This window comes from Trachymyrmex cornetzi, unplaced genomic scaffold, assembly GCF_001594075.2.
Source record: "Trachymyrmex cornetzi isolate Tcor2-1 unplaced genomic scaffold, Tcor1.1 scaffold156, whole genome shotgun sequence".
Classification (NCBI taxonomy): Eukaryota; Metazoa; Arthropoda; class Insecta; order Hymenoptera; family Formicidae; genus Trachymyrmex; species Trachymyrmex cornetzi.
Window position 1 is genome coordinate 4,760,537 of NW_017296157.1, and position 22,624 is coordinate 4,783,160.

At 34.9% G+C, this 22,624-nt stretch overlaps 1 protein-coding gene across 1 annotated transcript; it reads right to left on the reverse strand.

Annotated features, from left to right (window-relative positions):
- Nucleotides 1–1,132: 1,132 nt before the first annotated feature.
- On the reverse strand, nt 1,133–18,153 carry Ac3 (adenylate cyclase 3). Its single transcript, XM_018503435.1, has 9 exons — nt 17,575–18,153; nt 13,418–13,797; nt 11,716–12,000; nt 10,319–10,608; nt 8,740–9,068; nt 7,632–7,973; nt 4,878–5,183; nt 2,726–3,067; nt 1,133–2,260 (listed from the first exon to the last, which is right to left on the reverse strand). The coding sequence occupies exons 1-9, from the start codon at nt 18,133–18,135 to the stop codon at nt 2,078–2,080; spliced, it is 3,018 nt and encodes a 1,005-aa protein (XP_018358937.1). The 5' UTR covers nt 18,136–18,153; the 3' UTR covers nt 1,133–2,077.
- Nucleotides 18,154–22,624: the final 4,471 nt, after the last annotated feature.

Genomic DNA, 22,624 nt, shown 5'->3' on the forward strand with positions numbered 1-22,624 from the left:
CGCGAGAACAGAACTTCGTGCCTCTGCCAATATCTTTCTCGAGGGGGTAACCACTAATTAAAATATTGCCCCACTGATTACGTGATTTCATTTGATTTTATATGATTTTGTCTAATTACAAATAATTTTTTTCACTGCATGTAAAGTCATTTGATAAAATATACGATTTTATTTAATATTATATAATGATCTCTCATGATTGCATATGTAATTATCGGATTATACATAGAGATTTCATATGAATTTTATAATGATTTCGAGGACTCTGTCCCACGATTACATTAAGTGGTTACCCCCTCGATCTTTCTCGTCCGCTTTCTGAAGATTCTCTTTATCTCCTCGCATGTTGGCGACGAAATCGTAGCTCGAAAGTTTCATTTCGAGTTGTGTGTAGATCAGACACGGAAATTGAACTATCTCAAGCTATGAGTGATAATTCTTTATTATTGCTCATACCAAGTTCTGTTACCAATGGGATACCGAATTCACGACAGGATTCAGTAATTGTTTCTCGCAGCTTTCGCGTCTGATCAATGCACATCTTAGAGAAAGAAGTTTAGCTCTAGAATATAATGAAGAATTCGATCGCTTGTACTACATTATATTAGTAAACATTAAAAGCTGCTTTATGTAAATTGAATAATATAATATAATCAAGTTTGATAATGAAATAATATATATTCTGTTAAATAACAACATATGTCAATATTATTATTGGATAATTAATAATTTAAAATATTTATGTTTTTATATTTAATTTTACTAATTTTATGTCAGAAAATTTGTGTTAATTTAACATAAGATAAATATGTTAGACAGTAATACAAACATTACATAAAAAAATTTATGTAACACAAAAAATGTAACACCGATTGTAATTTGTAAGCAAATCATGGAAATGTATTTTTTCCATAAAGTTAACATTTGAAATCTTAAATTAATACGTATTTTATTCATTTATCTTAGAATTTAAAATATATTTTTATTATTTATTTATTTACTCATAAATTGTGTCATTTTGACACCAAGAAATGTCGAATACTTTAACACAAAATATTCAAATAACGTATGTAATCACATTATGTTAACACTTGATGTATGTCAAAAATTTAACACGACACCTTGACAAGGACTTGACGAACCGGTTTTAATATAATTACAAAATGTTTCTTGCATACCATAAATACAAGATATTTGTGTACAGCAGCTTTTAGTATGTACGAATCTATGTAATGCAAATGACCAAATTCGCTATTAATACTTACCACACACGAAGTGAATTACCACTACGTTAGTAGTTATTCAGATTTCTCTCGAAATGGCCGCGGCATTCCATGTGTATTACTATATTACACCTCTGTTAACGATATTACATCTGTGTTCTCCTCCCTATACGGATCTATTGCTATTTACACAGCGACATCAAAATATCATTTCACTTGCGTTTTCAAACCTGCGTGTTTTCTAAATCTATTACTTGTTTTTTTTTTATTTCAAATATACCCTGTACGAGTTCAACGCACCCTCACCGTTCGTAAAACACGTGCGCACGCCCCCGTGTGTGCATAGGTGCATACGTGCGTACGTGCGTGCGTGCGTGCGTATGCGCTTGCGAACGTGTGACAATGAATAGTCGGCGGCAGCTGTGTGCAAACTTCTCCCATCGCGATAATCAATGACGGATGATAGATGATGATATGGCGACGTGTGATGACACTTGAGGACAGTCGCGAACGATTCCGCCCCTCTCCAATTCCTCCTCGTCCTTCCTTCCGCGTGCCATCTCTCTCTTTTGAGACACGAGGATCCTAACATTTAGAGAGTTCTCTACGACAATACACATTTAGTTTGCCGAACGTCCTTGAGAAAAAAATCCGTTCGGTGTACAAAGACGTCATCTAATTTACGATTCGTGATTCATCAGCTCCCGGAAGCTATCAAGTTGGACGTCCAGTTCCCTCTGAACGTCCAGCCCGATACCTACCGAGAAAAATCGTAATGTGTTCTTTTCGAACAACTGGATTTATATCCCCGGTGAAAGATTGTTTCTCGTTCGAGTTAGAGCCTTCGAAGTATATTACTGATAGATTATCGGGTGGGTAGGTTCAACAGGGAGATCGCTGTCAAGATCGAGAAAGACGCCATCTTTGGAGACAAGATAATGCGTTAAGAGCTGACCCTTGCCCTTAACGAAAACGAGACCTCGTTGCTCAAAGCCGAAACCGAACGGCTCCAGTATCTTTCGTGTCTCGTCGGTGACCTGCAAATTATATTTTTAACTTAAGTTTTTTATCTAAATTTATTTGTACTTAATACGATTATCTAAATTTAATAAAAAAATATATAGTGGTCACAACTATAAAGGAGACAACTATGTAAGGAGATATTATGTATCTCACTGAGAAAAATTAATAAATTTTAATTGTTCTCTCTCTCTCTCTCTCTCTCTCTCTCTCTCTCTCTCTCTCTCTCTCAAATAGTACTAATATATCATTTATTTGCGAAAAACAAATATTTGCTAAATAAAAAATAATAACAGTTAAATCAAATTAATGGTTCTTGTACTAAATAAATGAAATAAATACATATATATGTTTATATTTAATAAATGTTCAATTAGCACTTTTTAAATAAATATTAATTAAAATTTAGTACATTTTTCTCTCAGTGAGAGAAATGCACTAAAATATTTAGAAGCCGTTGTTAATACATCTTTCATCGATACCTGAAAGCAGCCGACTTTCCCCGTGCTCTCCATCCTCGACGCGACATTGACGGTGTTGCCCCAAATATCGTAGTGAGGTTTCCGCGCCCCGATGACGCCAGCAGTCACCGGTCCATGATTAATGCCCATTTTCAAAACGAAGTGATTAAAACTCTGCTCGTTGATGCTTGACAGGGCTTTCTTAAGCTCCAGAGCGAACTCCACAAGAGTGACGAGGTGGCTCCATCGAGGAGCATCCTCCGATTGCACCGATTGCACCTCGGATATTCCCGAAGCTGCCATGTAGGTCGATCCTATCGTCTTGATCTTGATAATACTATGGAATTTCTTCTGATCGAGGATCTAATCAGGCAGAATAAAATGAGTTATACAAAAATATAACGAAAAAAATATAGAAGATATAAACTACTACAGCCAAATCTGTCGAGAGCAGATTTTGAAAGTGTCTACTATAAATTTCTCAATAAAATGCCAGCAGAAATATAACAGAATCTACTAACAGAATATAAGGACAGACTGTTTGTTAAAAAAAACTAAGTAGAATCTGCCGATATACTGAAAAAAATCACATACTGATTTGGAATAATCCGTTACGTAATTTACCTATTTTAATTACATGATTTCATTATGTAATTTTGTGACGTGATTTTTTTCAGTAGGGTAGCGAATTCGGTTAGACGCGCTAGTGCGCACTAATGTATATTAAAGCTGTTGTACACCCAGCAAATGAAAACGGATTGGATTGGATAAATCCGTGTATAAATCAAGTTTTCAAATCCGTGTTATTCGCAAAAAAGATATCGAGCTTTGTAGATACTGAACATATTGCATTCATTTCTATACGTCTAGATAAATACAATAATGTTGTGTGACTCTAGTGGATTCATATAGATTCAGAAATGAAAATATGCTAGTCGTTCGTTATCCTAGAAAAAATGATGTAATGTTGGAAAGTACGCATCGAGGTGATCACATATATAAATAATTGCTTCCCAAATGACCCTAATACTGTATACTACAGAGTGTACAACATTACGGATCTACGGTGACTTCCGGATATAACCTGCACTGTCGTGGCCAAGATTATGTCTAGAAATCATCCTGTCGCCGTGGATCCACAATATTGCAGTTGGAACGAATTAGTCGTATATTTATTACGTTGTATATTATGCAATTTGTGTGATATCAAAAGTAAATAATTGATATGTATAATTCAACCGAATTGGTCGCATGTTTCATTTCTATAATGCACATTGAGTGAAATATAGAAAGCAAATAGTCAATCCGTAATTATTGATTCAAGCCGGATTACAGATAGGAAAAGGATTATAAAATCCAAAAACTTGATTCGACATCGCTTCAATAAATAACTTTCAATATTTTTCAATAATTTCTCGTTTACTGGCACTAGTTTAATCAGTAATAAAAATAAAATGCAAATATTTCAAATTATAAAATACAGATTTCACTTAACGGCATACTAAAAAAATGTATTGAAGATTTCACAATTTAATCTATTTTTATACACCTAGAGGAAAATATCAAATTTCTTCGATATTGTTTTTTTCGATATTTATTAGTTATGAAAAAATTTAATTGTGATGACAAAGTACACATTTCTGTTAAATATATCTCATTAATTGTAAAAAAGATAGATGGCTTATTTGCTAGGAATACAATTTTATTTCGCCATATTTAAATAAAGATTTATTTCAGTGAAATATATTTCTCACAAATAAATTTTTAAGTGTTTTTTTCTCAGTGTTTTTATACTAAACACGTATTTTTATATCTGCAATTTATGTACAATGACTTTAATGTACACTAGTTTGTAATGAGTGCATCCAATCAAATTTGCTACATAAATATTACAGGTTTTAACGTCAGCTCTGAAAGATTAAATGTCGTATTCCATTTATATGTTTACAAAATGACAGATTCTATTCAGTTTCCGTCGGCAATTTGCCATCGGATTATATCGGTGCAGACTGTGCTAACAAAATACGAGTTTAATACAAATGACAGAGATGATATCGGATCTATTGTAATCTAAGCAAATCTGCTGCCAATTTATCGTCATGCTGCGGGTAGTTTGTTTAGCGAGTATAATGGGGAAGCTTCACGGAAATAAGATGAGTAACGAGAAACTTACGGCGTCAAAGTCAGAGATGACCTCATTCAGGAACCTGAGACACTCGAGGCCTTGATTGTTGATGCTCTCCTCGCTGTAGAAGTCCGCGAAGTTTGGCATACTGGCAAATAGCACGCCCACCTCGGCGTAGCTCTGGCTGTAAAGATCGTCGTGATGCCTTGCATGCGATAAGAAATACGCGGCTACGTGAGGTGGCAAGATGTTGTATATTAGTGCTCCGTTTCTTCGTTTCATGTCCGCTGCCCGTTCCCTTTGGGCGATTACCTCTCGTCCTCGCAGATACAGCATCCTTCGCGCCTTCTCGGCCTACACATAACATTCATATCTTCGTTAACAAGTTTGCCATTTAAAATTTTTCGCACCGCTGAATAAAGCGAGTGAAAAACTGAACTTTTGATCGCAATTAAACTTCTAATTAGTCTACATTTTTACATTAATTTTTACATTAACACATTAATTTAATTAATTTACATTTTAATTAATATTACGAAATAGCTATACGTATATACGGAAAGAAGAATTTTACTAAAACATCCGAAAATCTGAATAGATCTAAAAATAATTTCGTTTGGACCATCAAAACAATTAGAACGCTCGAATTGATTACTAGAATATTAAAATTTTTTGTAGCGTTGTCATATCAACGCTTAAATGTTTTATATAATTACTTTAATAATTCAACAAAATTATTTTCTGTATCTAACAAAATTTTTAGATACTTCAGCAAAACCGTATTTATAGAAAAGGGACGTTTTTGCCAAACTATTAAAAAGTTTAGGTATAGATACATATCTAAAAATAATTTCATTGAAGATAAAATTTTGGATACTTTAACGAAACAGTTCTATTCATATACATAGCTATACACGCACTCAAGAAATAATCTTACAATTATATATATACATATATATATATATATGTAATATACATATGAAAATTATATCCAGATATGAAAATACATATGAAAATTAACTAAAATGGATAAACAATTAGCACATACTGGAACATCGCATAATTTGTAATCAATAGACAACAGAGAAAGAATATATGAGAAGCAGATTTTCAAAATGCGTTTTGTCCAAAATTTGTAATTTTTAGAAAACGAAAAAAAAAAAAGAAACTCCGCACAAGAAAATTACTCACTTTACAGAAAATAACAATATACCAATCAGAAGGATATAAAATATTAATAAAATTGCTAAATAATTGCTAAAAATGTTAAACAAATACATTTTGTTTGTCTCTAGTTAAAAAATATAATGCACTTCAAAATGTCTATGTTTTTTCAGCATATAAATTAACAATAAAAAAATGCTTTTTGAACATCTCAGAGTAGCTTATATTATAATATGAATCTTTCAACACTGAACACTACGTTATCTCTAACTAAAAAAATGAAATTTTGGACAAAATGCATTTTGGAATTCTGCTCTTCATACATCTGAATCATTTGTCAAATTTAGCATGAAAATCTCTCTGTGACGTTCAGTCAAATAATAGAATAAAAATAGCTGTGATTCAGTTCTGTGATTGGATTACGAGACCTATATTTTGTTCCACATATTGTTCGAATATTGCTGCTACAAATTTTACATACGACAGACAATTTTCTGCTAGGTACAAAAACCAATGATGTTTTAACTGTAATATTTAGAATTCCAGAGTAGCGCAACATTTCTCAAAGGACGGAAAGAATGATTTTGTTAAAAAATTTAGATACATACAAATATAAAAATAATTTTGTTAGACCATAAAGATATTTATAAAGAGAAACTCAAACATGAGCAATGTTGCAAAAAGTTCTGAAATTCTAATAATCAATTTGAATGTCCTGCATAATTATTTTAATAGTTCAACAAAATTATTTTTAGATACTAAATTTGTAGATGTATCAGCAAAAAGTTCTTTTCGTATAGCAAAATTATGTAATCTACAATCAAATTCGTCTACGGAATTTTCTCGCGTTCTAAACTCGCGCGCGAATTATATTTCTGTGACGACATTGGACAGGAAATGTTTCGTTAGGACGAAAATTCCGTGAAATTGCTTTCGCTTTTCTCTCATTCGGCGCTTTGATAGCAGACAGAGGATGCTAGGCAGATAAAGTGTCATTCAACGTACCGTAAAAAGTCCACTCGAAAATCGCGAATTACTCGAGGTTCAATTTCTCGATTGAAGCCGTCATCATGGCTATCCGTAAATAGATTATGTTTCTATTTTACGGCCAAATATCGATTGCCAGATTATTTCGGGCAAATTACAATAGCGTGTTCGACTCATTTTCTTATGAAATGGAGTATGATTTCAGTAACGAAACCAAAATAATTTAATTCGGCATATTGAAAATAAAGTACGTAATTAATAAAAATATAACGTGTCAATTTGTACAAATAATAGTGTGAATTTATGATATCACACTTAATATCTGATTTAACGTGACACAGAATAGATCGTTGAAGCAATCGTCGGCGCGGTTTTATAGACCCATGAGAATTGATTGTTCTTTTATCGACATGTCGACCTTGAAGGAAGGAATCATTTTCACTAGTCGTTCCATTCTCGCGTGCTGCAACACACCGTAGATCGATCGGCACGTAATGCGGTCGGAGTATTTTCCCGTTAAACCTTGCGACAATCGACCATTGTCAATGTCAACATTTTTAACAATAACGAATCGCTATAATAAAGTGGAATAAGTCTCGACGATATTCATAACAATTTAAAATCTTTCTAAGTAAAACCTTTTGTACTTACGTATCTCGCCACGATGACTAACGCGGTCGCGATAGTGAACAAAGTGGCCGCTAACGAATATTTTAGTGGAAAGTATATGGTGTCCCGATGTATATGGTAACACGCCATTTCTTCTCTGTCGAGGCTCGATGCGAGGAACAGGACATTGATGCAGGACTGCGCGCCGGCAAGGAAGTACATCAGGCACGCCTTGGTCAGGTAACAGAGATATGTTGGCATCGAGATAGCGACCAGCGCAAGGACGCCGACGTATGAGTAATAAGAAGGGTATGGACATCGCGGGGACAACTTTAGAGTGGTGTTTTTCGGTGGCTGGATGTCGTCGATGATCGCGCAGTTAGCCTGCGTAAAATTAATATAAAAATTATGTACAGCTAATATTATTTGCCTGTTTTAGAGAAACTAATAGCAAATTCGATTGGATGCATTCAGTGGTGCACAACACATTAAAACCGTCGTACAAATTGTACATTTTACTTTTACACAGATTAACTCAATGTACATAAATAAGGTTTTAATCTTTAATATACACTATATAGTGTATCCAACCAAAAATTCGCTATAAGTTTTTATCAAAAATTGAATATTTTAATCAAAAATTTGTACCAAAAATTTAAACGCTTTGACGTATTAAAAGTATGAACGATAATATCCTAATTCTAGTGAAAATAAAAATTGAAGAGCAAAATTAGAATAGGGAAAATAGAAGAAGCGTTTTAAGAAATAAACGCTTCTCTTAAGCTTTACTGTTTTAAATTTCTTACGGAAAGAACAATTTTGCTAAATATACTGTAATACTTCGACAAAAATAATTATCACTTTCTTTTCGTGTAGAAATTTTGTTTACGTTTCTATGTCACTCTTCCCTTACATTCGATTCGTCTCCGATCTTTATTTTCACCAGAGTAGGTCTGTTTTAATATTGAAAATTATATAACAAGTGCAGTTTACTAAATTTTTGCTGAAAAATGAGTTCAGAATTTCTGTAAAAAAATTAATCTGGGATTTCTAAGATAAGCGAATTAAGATAGAAAGAGAAAATTCAGCTGTGCGAGCGGCCTAGCTGCAGCAACAAGTATTGATCGAAAACAGTTGTTGAAATTCGTACCATATCTAACAGCAGAAAGATTATAAGGGAGAATATCATCAGGAGAGCGAGGGTACTCCTGAGCCACGCCGCCCTAACCGCGCTGCCCAGGCAGGTAGCTCCGGCCAGCACGATGCCGAAAAGAGTTACCACCCCGGCGCCACCCCACGTGAACGGTCCCCAGGGCTGCATCTTCCAGACCGGGGCTGCGCACATCGTGACCAGAGGCCCACCAAGAAGCGACAGGGGCGAGAAGGCCTCCTCGACGCTGTGAAACGCCGTTTCCACGTTCGGATCTTTGAACCGTAGTGTCAACCAAGAGGCGTGACCTTTCAGGTCAGTTCCACCACCTACGAGTGTTCGTACGCTGACGTCACATTAAGGTTGAGTCGTTAATAAGCCGGATGTCCATCGATTGACATTGGATTATTATTACACTGATCTTATTTTGTTAATTTGGATATTTTTTGACTGATTCTTATGTATTTTCTGATGCTGATTTCGAAAATGAGATTAGAATTTATCTTATGGACTTCAATTTTTTATATCTCTTTTTAAAAATTTATGCATTTTTCTAACAGCTCGCGTGTATGAAATCTTTTTTTGAATTAAAATGAATAAAATAAATGTTTCAAGTCTTTTATAACAAGTAAAAAATCATGTTAAATTCAAAAACTATTCCTTATAAATCATTTATTTATTTCTAAGAAGAAGAGATAAAGAAATTATTCTCCTCGTAAATTTGGCGAACGAAATCAGCGCAAAAAAAAATACTATAAAACTTATTAAATCGATTTAACGTAAGAATTTAACATAAAACTTAATATTAAAAAAGTGAAATTTTATCAACCAGTAAATGTCGGAAAATATCAAAATTTATAAAATTTTATACATGTTATTCAAAAATTCTGCCCTTCTTATAAATTTGACAGACAGGCATTTAAAATCGGTAAAAAAAATACTATAAGAAACATTCTACCAGATCAATTTAACATTTAAAGAATTAAATTTTGTCGATTTATGTTCCGGATGGATTCTTGCTAAAGTTCTTTATTTTATTCGTTTGCAAGATTAAAAAATTCTGATTTTAATGAATTTTTTTTTAAAGATTCTTGGAACGCGAAATTGTTTCGCAAATGTAAAACAAATTGTCGGTCTCCGTCGATAGATCTCGAATGTATTTAAAACTGTAACTTAAAATAATGGTAATAGAAAGGTCAATTCATGAGCAAATAATTAGGTCAAAAATATAAAATGGTTTATTAGAGTGTGTGTGTTATCCAATTAGTTAAAATATAATAAATGGGAAACGTATTAAAAATTTTTAGATGTACTCCTAAAGGAAAGATTATTTTCGTGATTTTAATGAAATTTGTTATGTAATTGAATGTTAATCAACATAGGGACATGCTCTCGCTTGAGAGTCGATAATTCGCAACACCCGATAAGAGTAACACTTTGCGAACGCATGCGCGGATTTTTAAGCCGCTTACCGAGTCGAAATAAATCTACGATCCATTTCCAATCTCCTCGGATTTAATTTCGCCGAGTTTAACGTTTCCCAACTTCAACTTAAAATGTCTGACTTTTTCATTTTTACCTCTGCTGTCAAGTTTCTTCCTTAAACGTTGCTGAAATTCCTCGGAATCCTCTCGAATATTGTCCACTTTGTCTTGCACATTCTCTATTATTCTTTGCGAGTTTTCCGCGTCCGCCAGTGACGCGAGGCTTTTCGTCACCGCTGGCTTAAATGGCTTCAAGGCTCTTACGATGAAGTAAGTGACGAGGCCAGCTTTTTGGAGTGCCTCTTCCCGATCCTCGCCGTGCGCCGGCTCGACCTCGAATTCCCCATTTAGGAAACTCAGCGTCGAATTCGAGATGTGTACCCTCCTTAAAGCATTTGTTTATTTATGCACTCCGCGTACAGACTTTTCTCAACGAATAAGTTGAGAGAGACACGGAAAGAGTTTTTTTTTTTTTACTAAAGTATTTAAATATTTAGCTAGTCGCAGATTTGAAAATAATTTTGTTAAATCATCAAAATAATTAATTAGGACGTTCAAGCTAATCATTAAAATGTCAAAACTTTTTGCAGCATCGCTCATTGTACTTGAACATCCTACATAATTATTTTGATATATTCTAATAACTAATTTTATATAATCATCTTGATACACTCAAAAAAAATATAGTAATAACTGTAAAGGTGATAACTATTATACATAATTGAATTAATTCTTTTAGTTGCAATAACTGTAAAGTAAAACTCAACGATATGTATTGAAAAAAATTTACTAAATATTTACTTTTAATATATATTTCTTTGAACAGTACTGAGTAAAAATTTATTTACAGTAAATTTTTTTTTTATTTACAGTAAATACTTAATAAAAAAATGATAGTTGAATCAAATTAACGGTTTTTCCATCAAATAAATATATATTTACATCTAATAAATATTTACTTAGAACTATTCAAACAAATATTTATTAAAATTTAGTATTTTTTTCGGTGTGTACGTTAATTGTACATAAAATTTGTATAGTTATCTTTATACCTTTATCATCTTTATATATATTAGTTCAACAAAATTATTTTTAGATCTGTATCTAAGATCCAGTTTCACAATTCACGGTTAACTCTTAACCGAAATTCAACTTATTCATTATCTCTTTCCAATTCTAGAAGTTGAACTTCGGTTAAGAGTTAACCGTAAGTTGTGAAACTGGGCCTAACTAAATTTTTAAGTACCTCAGCAAAATCGTTCTTTCCGTGTAGAATATTGTATTATCCTTTCGCTCAATTGCGTTAATATCGGATAAAATAATATTTCTCATCATATTAGAGTAACTGAAAAGTTAAGATAAAACGGAATACACTTAGCATTAACTGAAGACTCTTTTAATCCAATTGCAGTTAATTCCCAAATGTAATAGACGCATCTATATAATTGCATTCCTAAATTAAATGGTTTTATATGTAAGAAGCTTTTCTTACCCCGCCCTACCACTGCTTTCCATCTTGTTCGCCAGCTCGACATCCTTGCTGTAGACGTCGAACTGCCATTGCCTCTGTCCGAGGACCCCGGCGAGTACCGCACCCGTGTGAATGCCCACCCTCATGTCGACGGGGCTGTTGGTCGTTTGCTGAACATATTTAATCGCCTCCACCATAGACAGACCCATATAGACACAGAGAACCGCGTGGTCTGGTCTTTCGACAGGTGCGCCGCTTATGCAGTAATAACAATCCCCTAAGATCTTGATGCGCATTTGCTCGTATCTGTGAATAAGATTTCATATTATACATATTGCATAATTTTCATTACTACATCCTAGTCCTATTCGATTGGAAGGAAATTCCTATACTGATTTGTGCGTGTGTATGTATGTATGTAAAGAAGGATATATATAACATATATTCTTGACTATAAATAAAATATTATGCGACGACAGACAATGATCACGTAAGCTGCAAAGTACATTTGGCAGAGATAGAAAACCCTGGTCCCTGGGAATATTGATTGCTGGTGTCCTCGAAGGACCTCCCCCTGCGGCAGGATTCACGGAGTCAAAGTAGTCGAAGACAAAATCGACAGGGAACTCACTGATGGAATCAATTTCGTCGTCGAACCGATCATACAATTTTCATTATCGCCGGCGGAAATGGAACGCGCAAGTTACGGAATTCTACCACTTTTGCCGTACCGTTTCACGATTAGCATTCGATAACACGCGAGGTCTCACTTAACATGCATATAACGGATAAAGACAAAAATAACTCGCTATCACAGAGTGACAGATATTTAATCTCTTTTAAATATTCGATTATTCCAAATTCACCAATAATCCCAATTAACTTAATTCTTCAAATAATTACAGTATTAATTATAAGTCGAATTGAGTCGGTCAGATCTGAGTAATTACGATATCGATCTGCCAGAACTTGCAGTGGTTCTTTTGTGCGTATTGTTTTTCATTTGTAAAATCGATAGAGCGAATATAAAAACGCACAAATGTAATGAAAAAATGTAGCTGTTAAATTTACTAGTATTAAACATTCTTCTCTGCCTTAATATAAAAGCTGCATTGAGTAGACAGCAATGTGTTATGTATTTATTAATTTTCCAAAATTGACGCTAAAATCTAACGGTTATTGCATGGCACTGGATCAGTGAAATCTATTTAATACAAGTTGATTAAGAGACTAATTGATTTTACTAATTAATTTCGAAGGATCAAAATGGCATTATATAAAAATAATTCATATAAAAAAACATAAATATTAAAATTATTTAATAACAATAATTCAAATTTGCAGATGTAATATAGAGTAGAAAATGTAATTACATGGAAAGATTTTACCGGAAAATCTAAAATTTTGTTAGGTATATAGTATATTTGAAAATATTTTTGTTTGATTATCAAAATAATTGTATTGGAAACTTAAACTCTGGTTGCTATCAGAATATTAAAATTTTTTGTAACATTACTTATTATTTTTTAATTTCCAACAAAATTATTTTCCGATTTGTTATCTAGCAAAATTTTAAACAATTTCGAAATCTTTCTTTTCGTGTGAGTGAGTTCAACGTCAAATAGACTCACCGCCAATTCCAGAAGGGTATTGACAATTGAGTGGGGTCGAGAGATCTACATCAGTTCTGGAGAATTAAAGTGAAAACTTTAAAAATATGTACCGTTCACTGAGCTGGTCGAATCGCGCGAAGAGCTCGTTGAGTATCTTGACCAGCTCGCCAGCGCTGTAGGTCGACGAGATCGCGGTGAAGCCGACTATGTCAGCATAGAGTATCGACACATTTTCGTGCCTAGACATATAGATCTTCTTGAATTGGGTGTCGAAAGACGCGCCGAGGTCCTGCCGCATCTTGACCGCGACGTGTTCCGGCAGAACGCTCAGCAACAGTCGTTCCTGCTCCGCGCTCTGTTCTTCGATCATTAGCTGAACCTCCAGGCTCTGTCTGGTCTCCAAAAACGCACGGCGCTGCTGGAACTCCGCCAGGTAATAGCCGCAGGCACCCAAAATAGAGGCGCCGATGAAGAGTGTCATCGTCAGGATCTACAGGACGTTTTTTATGAAGCTAACTTTACAAGTGTCTAGCACTGTGGTAGAGATTTAGTCGCGTCACTTGGCGAGAACTTATTATAGACTCTCTTTAATTACAAATTGCGCGTCGGCTACCTGTGTCGATAGATTAAAAACAAAAAAGATTTATTTTCATGGAAATGCCTGAATCTAAATGACAGATTGTGAACAGTAATTGACAATGGAGTTATAAGGCTTTGGAGTTTGACTTGTAATATTTTCAGAGTGTTAGCACCATCTCTAGTATAATATTTAATATATAAAATTAAATATTACTTATATATATTATTACTTATATATATATAATTAATATAAAATTAATATTTAACATAAAATTAGATATAAACGCAATATATTTTAGTTAATCATATAAGTAAAATGCCTATGTGTGTGAGTCCCTGCAGTTGATAGTGCGTAAATGATATACAAGGATTAGAATCACTCTGTCTTTAGCATAATATTTAAAATAAAAAAAAAATAAACAAAATAAGCAACTACATTTATCTTCACAATTGAATAGAAAATCTTTGTAAGGCCAATATATTTACAGCCAATATATTTGTATGGCATTTTTTTCTCGTTGGCAACCAACGCAGTCGATATCTCAATCGCGAGGTCACTCTTCCGGGTGATACTTCACCGTATTAGTGAACGGTAGTCAGTTCATTTCCAGTGAAAAAGCATCGAGCGCGTCGCGTATCGAAAGGCAACCTCTCGCATCGTTGCGCAGCGCCATTCTCACGCTCTCTTTGTCCCTCTCTCTTTCTCTCTCTCTCTCTCTCTCTCTCTCTCTCTCTCACTCTATTTCGCTCTCATTACGTGCCTATATCTTTGTCGCTCTCTATTTTAAACTACCATTGACCAAACTCTACTCGAGTGTTACTAACGACAGGTGCCACGTGCCGCGTGTCTACTTCCAGCTTTCGCTTTCACACGATATTTGCTGCCGAAAGTTTTGTACACCTCGGCCGATGCACCTGTACTGTTTACTACATCAGCTGAGTTATAGCTCGACGATACTATGTAATTATCAATTAAAATTCTCCGCGATTTATACGCGTATTTGTCGATTTCTATTAATCGTTTAGTATTCTTTTATGCTTAGAATACACTATCGTTCTTTTCTTTTTTTAACAAAAAGTTACAAGTGAATAAAAAATATTTAAAAAATGGTTGTGTCATATGGCGGTGTCAGTGGAATAAAACATTTCCCAAGTCTGAGAAACTCCAGCACGTTTCATTTAATCCAATAATTGTGCTATTCTCTGCGACGAAATGAATTGCAGAGAAAATATTGAGAGAGTGTGAGAAAGAGAGAATAAAAGAGGGAAAATGTGACGATGCAATCGCTCCACGAGTTTTTCTCAACTTCCTGAGTTATCTTCTTCAGCGAACGCATCGTAAATTTGAAACTACGTAGATTGACGTAGAGTATCAACGGTATATATCTAAATTTTTATTCCCGAGCATCAGTATCGCTTTATTAGAATCCATGTCACAGTATGTCATAATACAATAAACATTATACGTAAAACTAAAGTGAAATATATTGTCAATCATACTGATCGTGTAAGATTGTAAAAATACTAAAAATATTGATATTGTCAGTATTATTGATTCAATATTAAGCTGGTTAGTATTATTAACTGCATGATACGCAACACACGGAAGTGACAAACTACGACTCGGTTATCGTTCAATACACGCTCCAAAACAAAGGTATGTACGAGTCCAACTGTACTGGCGCTACACAGTGGCTATTATCGGTTTAACAATGATATCATATCGTGGACTTGTCTTATCGATCTCGTGTATCTAGATCAATAAAACAAGCCCACGTGATGAATATAGTAAGCCGTATGTATAAGTTTTTATAAAGGTGAATAATAATTAAATTTTCAATGCGTTAAATTATATTATCTGTTCAATTAATGAATCTAGTAAATTATAATAGAGATCATTGTTGAAAAATTCTTTAACGACGCAGAGAATTTTAATAGGTATTCTCAATGAACCAACACAGCCAACAGTTTCAATTCAACAACTAACTTTTTCTCTGCACAGAAAAAAATGTTTGAATTAACTGAAATTCTGGTGGAAAATGAACGATCCAGAATTCTAGTTAGATCTAGAAGATTTCGGATTAAATCAATTAAAATTCTGGTTGAAATATATATATATATAATTTGCCATGTGTTGATCACAGTTTTTGTAAGTGTACAATAATTCCTAATTATTTATGTGATTGTTTAAAATAACTTTTATTCATATAATAATTATTTATTACAATTTATTAATAATTATTATAATAATTTGTATAGCTTTATTGTAATAATTATTAAAATATAATTACTACATTCATATATAATAACAAATACTTTTGTAACAATAATAATAATAATTTGTGATAACAGTAATAATAGTAATTAACAAAATTTCCAATTATATAACATCTAATTACAAACAACAATTAATATGTATAACAATTATTACAAAGGAAAACTGCATCAAACCAACAAGTTAAATTATCATGAATTGTATTGGACAGCTACAAAAACAAGAGTTAATGGAGAAGAAGTCAGTTGCAGTATCTTTGATCTCCGGTGCGACATATCGATATGCGTTAAATGTAGCGTAACTTGTGTCGCGGTGAATTAACGTTAACGATGCTTAGTATTTAAGGTCAAAAGTTACTATCAAAAATAGTATAATTTGTGCAATTAATAGTGCTGCTAAATATGTCGCCAGTATAGCCTACACATTTCACAATATCTCCACATGTTTTAACAGAATGACATTTTATCACGGTATTATACTAATACGCGTTCAATTCATTTAACACAATTCTCAATGAGACATTATTACGATCGAATTGTTTAAATATCGATATTTACTAGTTTTTTATTCTTTGCGAGAGACAATGCCCGCAAAGTAAAATTTCTAATTTTTTTTTCTTCGCAACCATGTGTGCTGCGTATTCATAAAAGCGGCGGAGACACGCTTTGTTAAACTTGGATCGATTGTTGGTGCATGCGTCGCGGGTCTACGGTTGACAGTGAATTAGTTTGTCGAAGTCGGCGTCGGCAACATCGTTGTTTCCATCCACCGCGTGGATCGGAAAAACTTGGAAAACGTCTCACCCCTTTGCTTGCAATTAACACGCGCCAGCATAATTTTTATTCGTTTATTTATTCATTTTTCTTTTATGTCACGCGCAATTGTGCTCGCGTCACTTCGAAACGATCTCGACAAGACAGGCACTTTTTATACAGGATTCGAGACTTTTCTCTCTTTTTTTTCCCCCGGTTTTTTTTTGCTCCGGGGACAACCATATAGACGCCACGATATTCGCGTTCTAAGCTCGTTATCGCCGTTATCGCCGTTTTTAGGCACGATCGAAGGGACTGACTTATTAAATATAGAATGCAGTGTATATGAGTATTCGAGTTATTTTTAATAACTTTATAAAGGGGTGCTATAAATGGAAAGAGGTCACGTGGTGGATTACGCGAGCTTTCGCAGGGCTAGCTTTCGCATAGATGTAAAACAAGTGTTTTCACGCGAGTTAAAGAAATCTGTCAACGCGGCGCTCGAGATCTATTGGCCTCGCTATTCAATTCACTCTTCAAACATCTCGTGAGTGGGCGCGAGCTTTGAATTCCAACCCTCTCTCTCGAGGACCGTCATCGATTTAGATCTGATTGGTCCACGACGAAACACACACCGCGTTAGCTGTTAGCTGTTACCTACCAGAACGTCGACAGGCTGTGATGTAAGATCCTGCAGCGTCCTGCTGGAGAGACCGATTATGGTGATTAAGTACAAGAGAATGCTGCTTGCTGCTAGGTTAGCACAACGTAATAGCTTGAGCGGTAGAGTGGCGAACAGTAGGTAGAGAAGCAGCAACATCCATGCCAGGCTGTCCATCGGCGTGACCTTGTTGGACTTGAGAAACAGCTGAGCGGACAAGTGCACGATCCATAGCTCTCCGACCACGCACGGCACCACCGACCAAAGCGAGTTACGCGCCTTGGTGCCGCTCTCGGCCCAAACCAGCAAGAAGAAGTTGAGGCTGAGGAACACGGCGCTGACGCAACGCGCCGGCAGCTCCATCCCCGGCGTCGACACTGTATAGAGGCCGTACAGGATCGCCGACATCAGGAAACACGTGAGGCCGCCGCGACGCTGTTGCAACGACGACGCGCGATACAGCTTCTCGAGGCGGGCGCTGCTAAAGCTCGTCTTCAGCAAGTTCGACGGCCTGCCACACCTCAGGTAAGAATCCTCGTTTGTCGGGGCCTGCTGCGACATGGCGCCGGTTTAACGCTCGTCGTCGACGTCGTCTTCAGCTGAGCGCGCACCCACGGCACCGTCACATTACTTCTCTCGTCACACTCTACCGCATCACCATGTCCGCCTCTACAGGAACGATCGACTGATCACAGCTACCTTCTCTTCCTCCTCCTCGTGGATGCACATGGAGCCTCCGTGGTTTCCGGGATGACGCACTCTTCCGTAAACACACTCACACCCGGGTGAAATCCCAGATGATATCCCCCTCGTCGCACGTTCCACCGCCTCGCCGCGAGACGAGAGTGGAGATGGGGGTGAGGGTAGCTCGTCTTGGCCCGCGACTCCAAGTCTGGTGGCCGAGCACCCGAACAGAACGCGATTCCCCCAAGCTCGCTGACGCAGCTGTTACCCAGAAGATAACGCGGCACACGTACACTCGGACCGAGCACTATTCTCGCATCACTCACGCAACGTACACGTACACATGCGCGCCAAGATGAACCGAACTCGAACCTTCTCTCTCGGGGATGCAACGCCTAGCACCCGCATGTGGAGTGCACTAGCTAGCCGGGTTGCTACTACCGGCGCGGGTTCCTACTACCTCTTCTGTACGACCTACCTACCTCCACGACCGTGTGTACGTATATACATCGACACTCTTCCACCCTCGTCGCCACCCTCCGTGTCTCTCTATCTATTTTTCTCTGTCTATTTCACTACCCTACGCCGCTTTCCTTCTCGCACCTCGCTCCCGTCCACGTCCAGGCGTGCGCCTTGCGATCCTGACTGCTACACGACCCTCCGACCTGGGTCGATATCAACTACCACAAACCCCAGCAGTTGATGCCAGGCCCTACCTGCGCCTCCTTTATGGTCCTACCTATGTATCCACCGACCTAACTACACCTCCGCACGCGCGGCCTCATCTTCCTGATTTCATCTCGAATTCATCCCGGAGTGACCGAGTTCTTATTTTAGGCAAGCACAATTGGCTCGCGCAAATCCTTTGAGCATTATGAGCCTTATAACTCCTTCCTTAGTTCGAAGCATCGTAACTAATCAAATCGTGAATGATTGAAACTATGTGATCGACGAGTATTTACGATTTTATATCACGAAGGAAAGAACGATGAAATAATCGATACTAAATTGAGTCAAAATTATCACTAGAAATATTTATATATACTGATTTTAATTATGCAAACTGTACCAAAAGTCAAATGTATTTTTTTCGATCGAAGAGGATAAATTAAAAATAAAGTTATTTGAGTATCAATAGTTTTTAAAAATGTTTAATTAAAAATAAATGTTTAATGTTTATATAAAAATAAATTTTTAATTTATAAAAAGTTCAGTTTTACTAAAGTACATAAAAATTGATTTAGATACAAATTTGAAGAGGTGGTTAGACCATTAAAATAATAATGCAGGACGCTTAAGCGTAACAATAACATTGACACTCTATAGTTACCAGCTTGAACGTCCTACATATTTATTTTAATGGTCTAACATAATTAATTTCGGATTCGTATCTAACGTAATTTTTATATATCTCAAGAAAACCGTTTTCTTTCTGTCTTTTTATTCTTTCAATAAGAAGGAATACAAGAAGGAATACAAGAAATCCGGGTTCAAGTCCCAGCCGAGGTAATATTTTTCGCAATAAATTTATTAACAGTTTTAACATATTAACATCTTTATAATATATGATGCTTGATGGTAGCATCAAATTATTAAATTGCTTGTCAATTTAATTCGCGATTACTAGAGTAGTTTTAATTATGTTTATTTAGTCCGGAAAAATAATTCTTGCGTGCAGTTTGAAATTGTCTTTCAATAAGCTTGTGGCAATGTTGAAGAATAACACTTGTACTTTTTTTTTGGACGTATTGAATCTTGTTATTAAATCTTAATCAATGATGTCTTATACAAAGAGAACAATTTTACCGTCTCTAAAAATTTAGCTAGATATAAATCTGAAAATAATTTTGATATATTATCAAAATGATTTTCATATAATTATTTCGATAAATCCAACAGAATTATTTTTAGATATATCTAATTAATTTTTTAAATGCCTTAGCAAAATCGTTCTTTCCGTATATAAATACTAAAAAAAATATCACTTATATCAGGATGATCTGTTTACTAACCATTAGGCGACGCAATTTAATAGTCTGCATTAATCTAATTATGTTCCAGTTCTCAGTAATATGTTTTGTTTTACTTCCTGTCTTTCTTTTTATTGTAATTAATTCTTTTTAAATCGATAACTCCATTTGAAGCTATTTCCTTTTATATTTTTGAACTGCTCACTCAATTTTTATGAAGTTTGACTTATTTAAATCTATTAGCTAAAAAATAAATTCAAAATGGTAGAATCAGTATGACCGACAAAATTTTTTTTAAATAATTTCATAATTTTAAAACTCGGCTTTAGAGCGTTTTTAATTGCGAAGTATAGCATCAGGTTTCTAATTTCGTTTTATTTGAAACTCATCTGTGCTACAAATAAAACTACGGTAAACAGTTAGTATATATTGCTTTCCAAACTGACTTTCAAAATCTAATTATGAGTCCTCTGACATTAGATCCTCGCTCATAGAGTTATTATTATACATTTTTTAATTTAAACTATACATTCAAACCCAGATATACCAATAATTTTCTAAAACCAAATTTGACGATAATATTTTATACAGATTATTTTTTAAATTTAAATTTTAAAATCAGTTTAGCGTAAATCAAAATATTTGAGATTTTGATTTTATATTTGAATTTGTGAATATATTAATGGTAATATTATGCACTGACATCGTACTTGTTCTGTATTGATCTGTATTGTTTCTTGTTTAAATTTTAATTCTTTGAGCCTTTAGATACTTCGTTTAATTTTAAATTTTAGAATTCTGAAACCAAAATCGAATTCAACGAAAGCTTTTAGAAAGCAAGATCTTCCATAAATTACTTTGATAGAAAGCCCTGATCTTCAAAGGGTTAAAAACGTTTTGCATAGCGACTGTAAAACTATTCCGAGCACACTTTACCGAACAATTGTTTTGCAAGAGATTCTCTTATCAATTTATATCTTCATCGGTTTACTCTTCAACCATAAATGTATATATATTGTAACCTGGTTAACTATTTGAGGTCAAGCGAGCGCAACTAAATATATGATTATTTGAAAAGCCATTCGATTAACTCCCGTGACATTCAACGAATCGCTCTATAAATTTCAGTTATTCAGTCTTAAGATAATTTATCTTTCAATTGCGTTTATCATTCTTTTGACGTGTGCATTTAATTTCTGTATATAACAGCTCGTTTACTATCGGAACGAATTGCGTTCGCTATTCTTATTTTTTGGATCACGTACCGTTGGAGAAATTATTCTTATCTATATCTACTGAAAACGTCAATAATCCGATGAACTCTCGAGTCACGGTTCGTGGATTTTTTTTTGCGTTCGCTGTGATTTCACTACAAGAGGAAAGAAATCCGATGCGCGTCTGAGTCTCAATTAACCGATGAAGTATGTTTCACAACGTGGATGAAAAATCACAAATAGGATGGATCGTTTCCCGATATCAATCGATTGCAGAATTGTTGATAAATCACGGGAAAAGGAAATCAACTCACGTCGATGGGAGTGACTCGGCGAAGAGCCAAAATAGCATTAGGTTCATCAGGTGGAAGCGTGCGAAGAAACACAATGATTCTTATCGCGGAACATTACGCTGTTAGGTGCGGTAAAGCATGGTAACTTCAATCGCGACGTATCGTGTATGCGAAATATCGGGGAGTAGTTTGATACAGGTGATTACTCGTCCATTTGATCTTAGCAAAACTTTTATTTAGGCCTTATAAACGTTGAATACACAATCACAAGTACAATATACCATGGATATAAATAACAAAATGTTTTAACGTATTTAACCTTAGAATGCTATCGTACGTAAATTTTACGTGCAAGTGAGCGAGATCATTGACCGCTAAAGCTATGCCTTCAGTGATCAGCAGGGAGTCCAATCTGCCATGAAAGCGGGGACAAGCTTTAAAAAATTCAGTTCGTTGTATATCACCTTGGACTCTCTGGTGGTCAGTAACAAAGAGTGTAATAAGTGTTTTCAATTTTTAAGCAGTTTTGTGTTATATATTTTATTAGTAAATGTTGTGAGGCCAAATTGGACTTATAACACAATCCATATCATTTAAGATTGAATTTGATAATATGCTTATTTTTTTCTTTTCTTTTAAGTTAAGTAAGATAAATGTTAGGTATACGTAAAATTCCTTTAGTTACATAGAAAGAACGATTTTGCTGAAACATTTACAAATTTAACTAGATACAGATCTGAATATAATTCTGTTGGAACATTAAAAATAATTATGTAGGAAACTTAAGTATAATGAGCAATGCTGCAAAATGTGTTGATATTTAAAGATTGTATTGTATTTCTAATTCTAAATTATACATATTTTGTCATAAAAATGTAAAATGTATGAA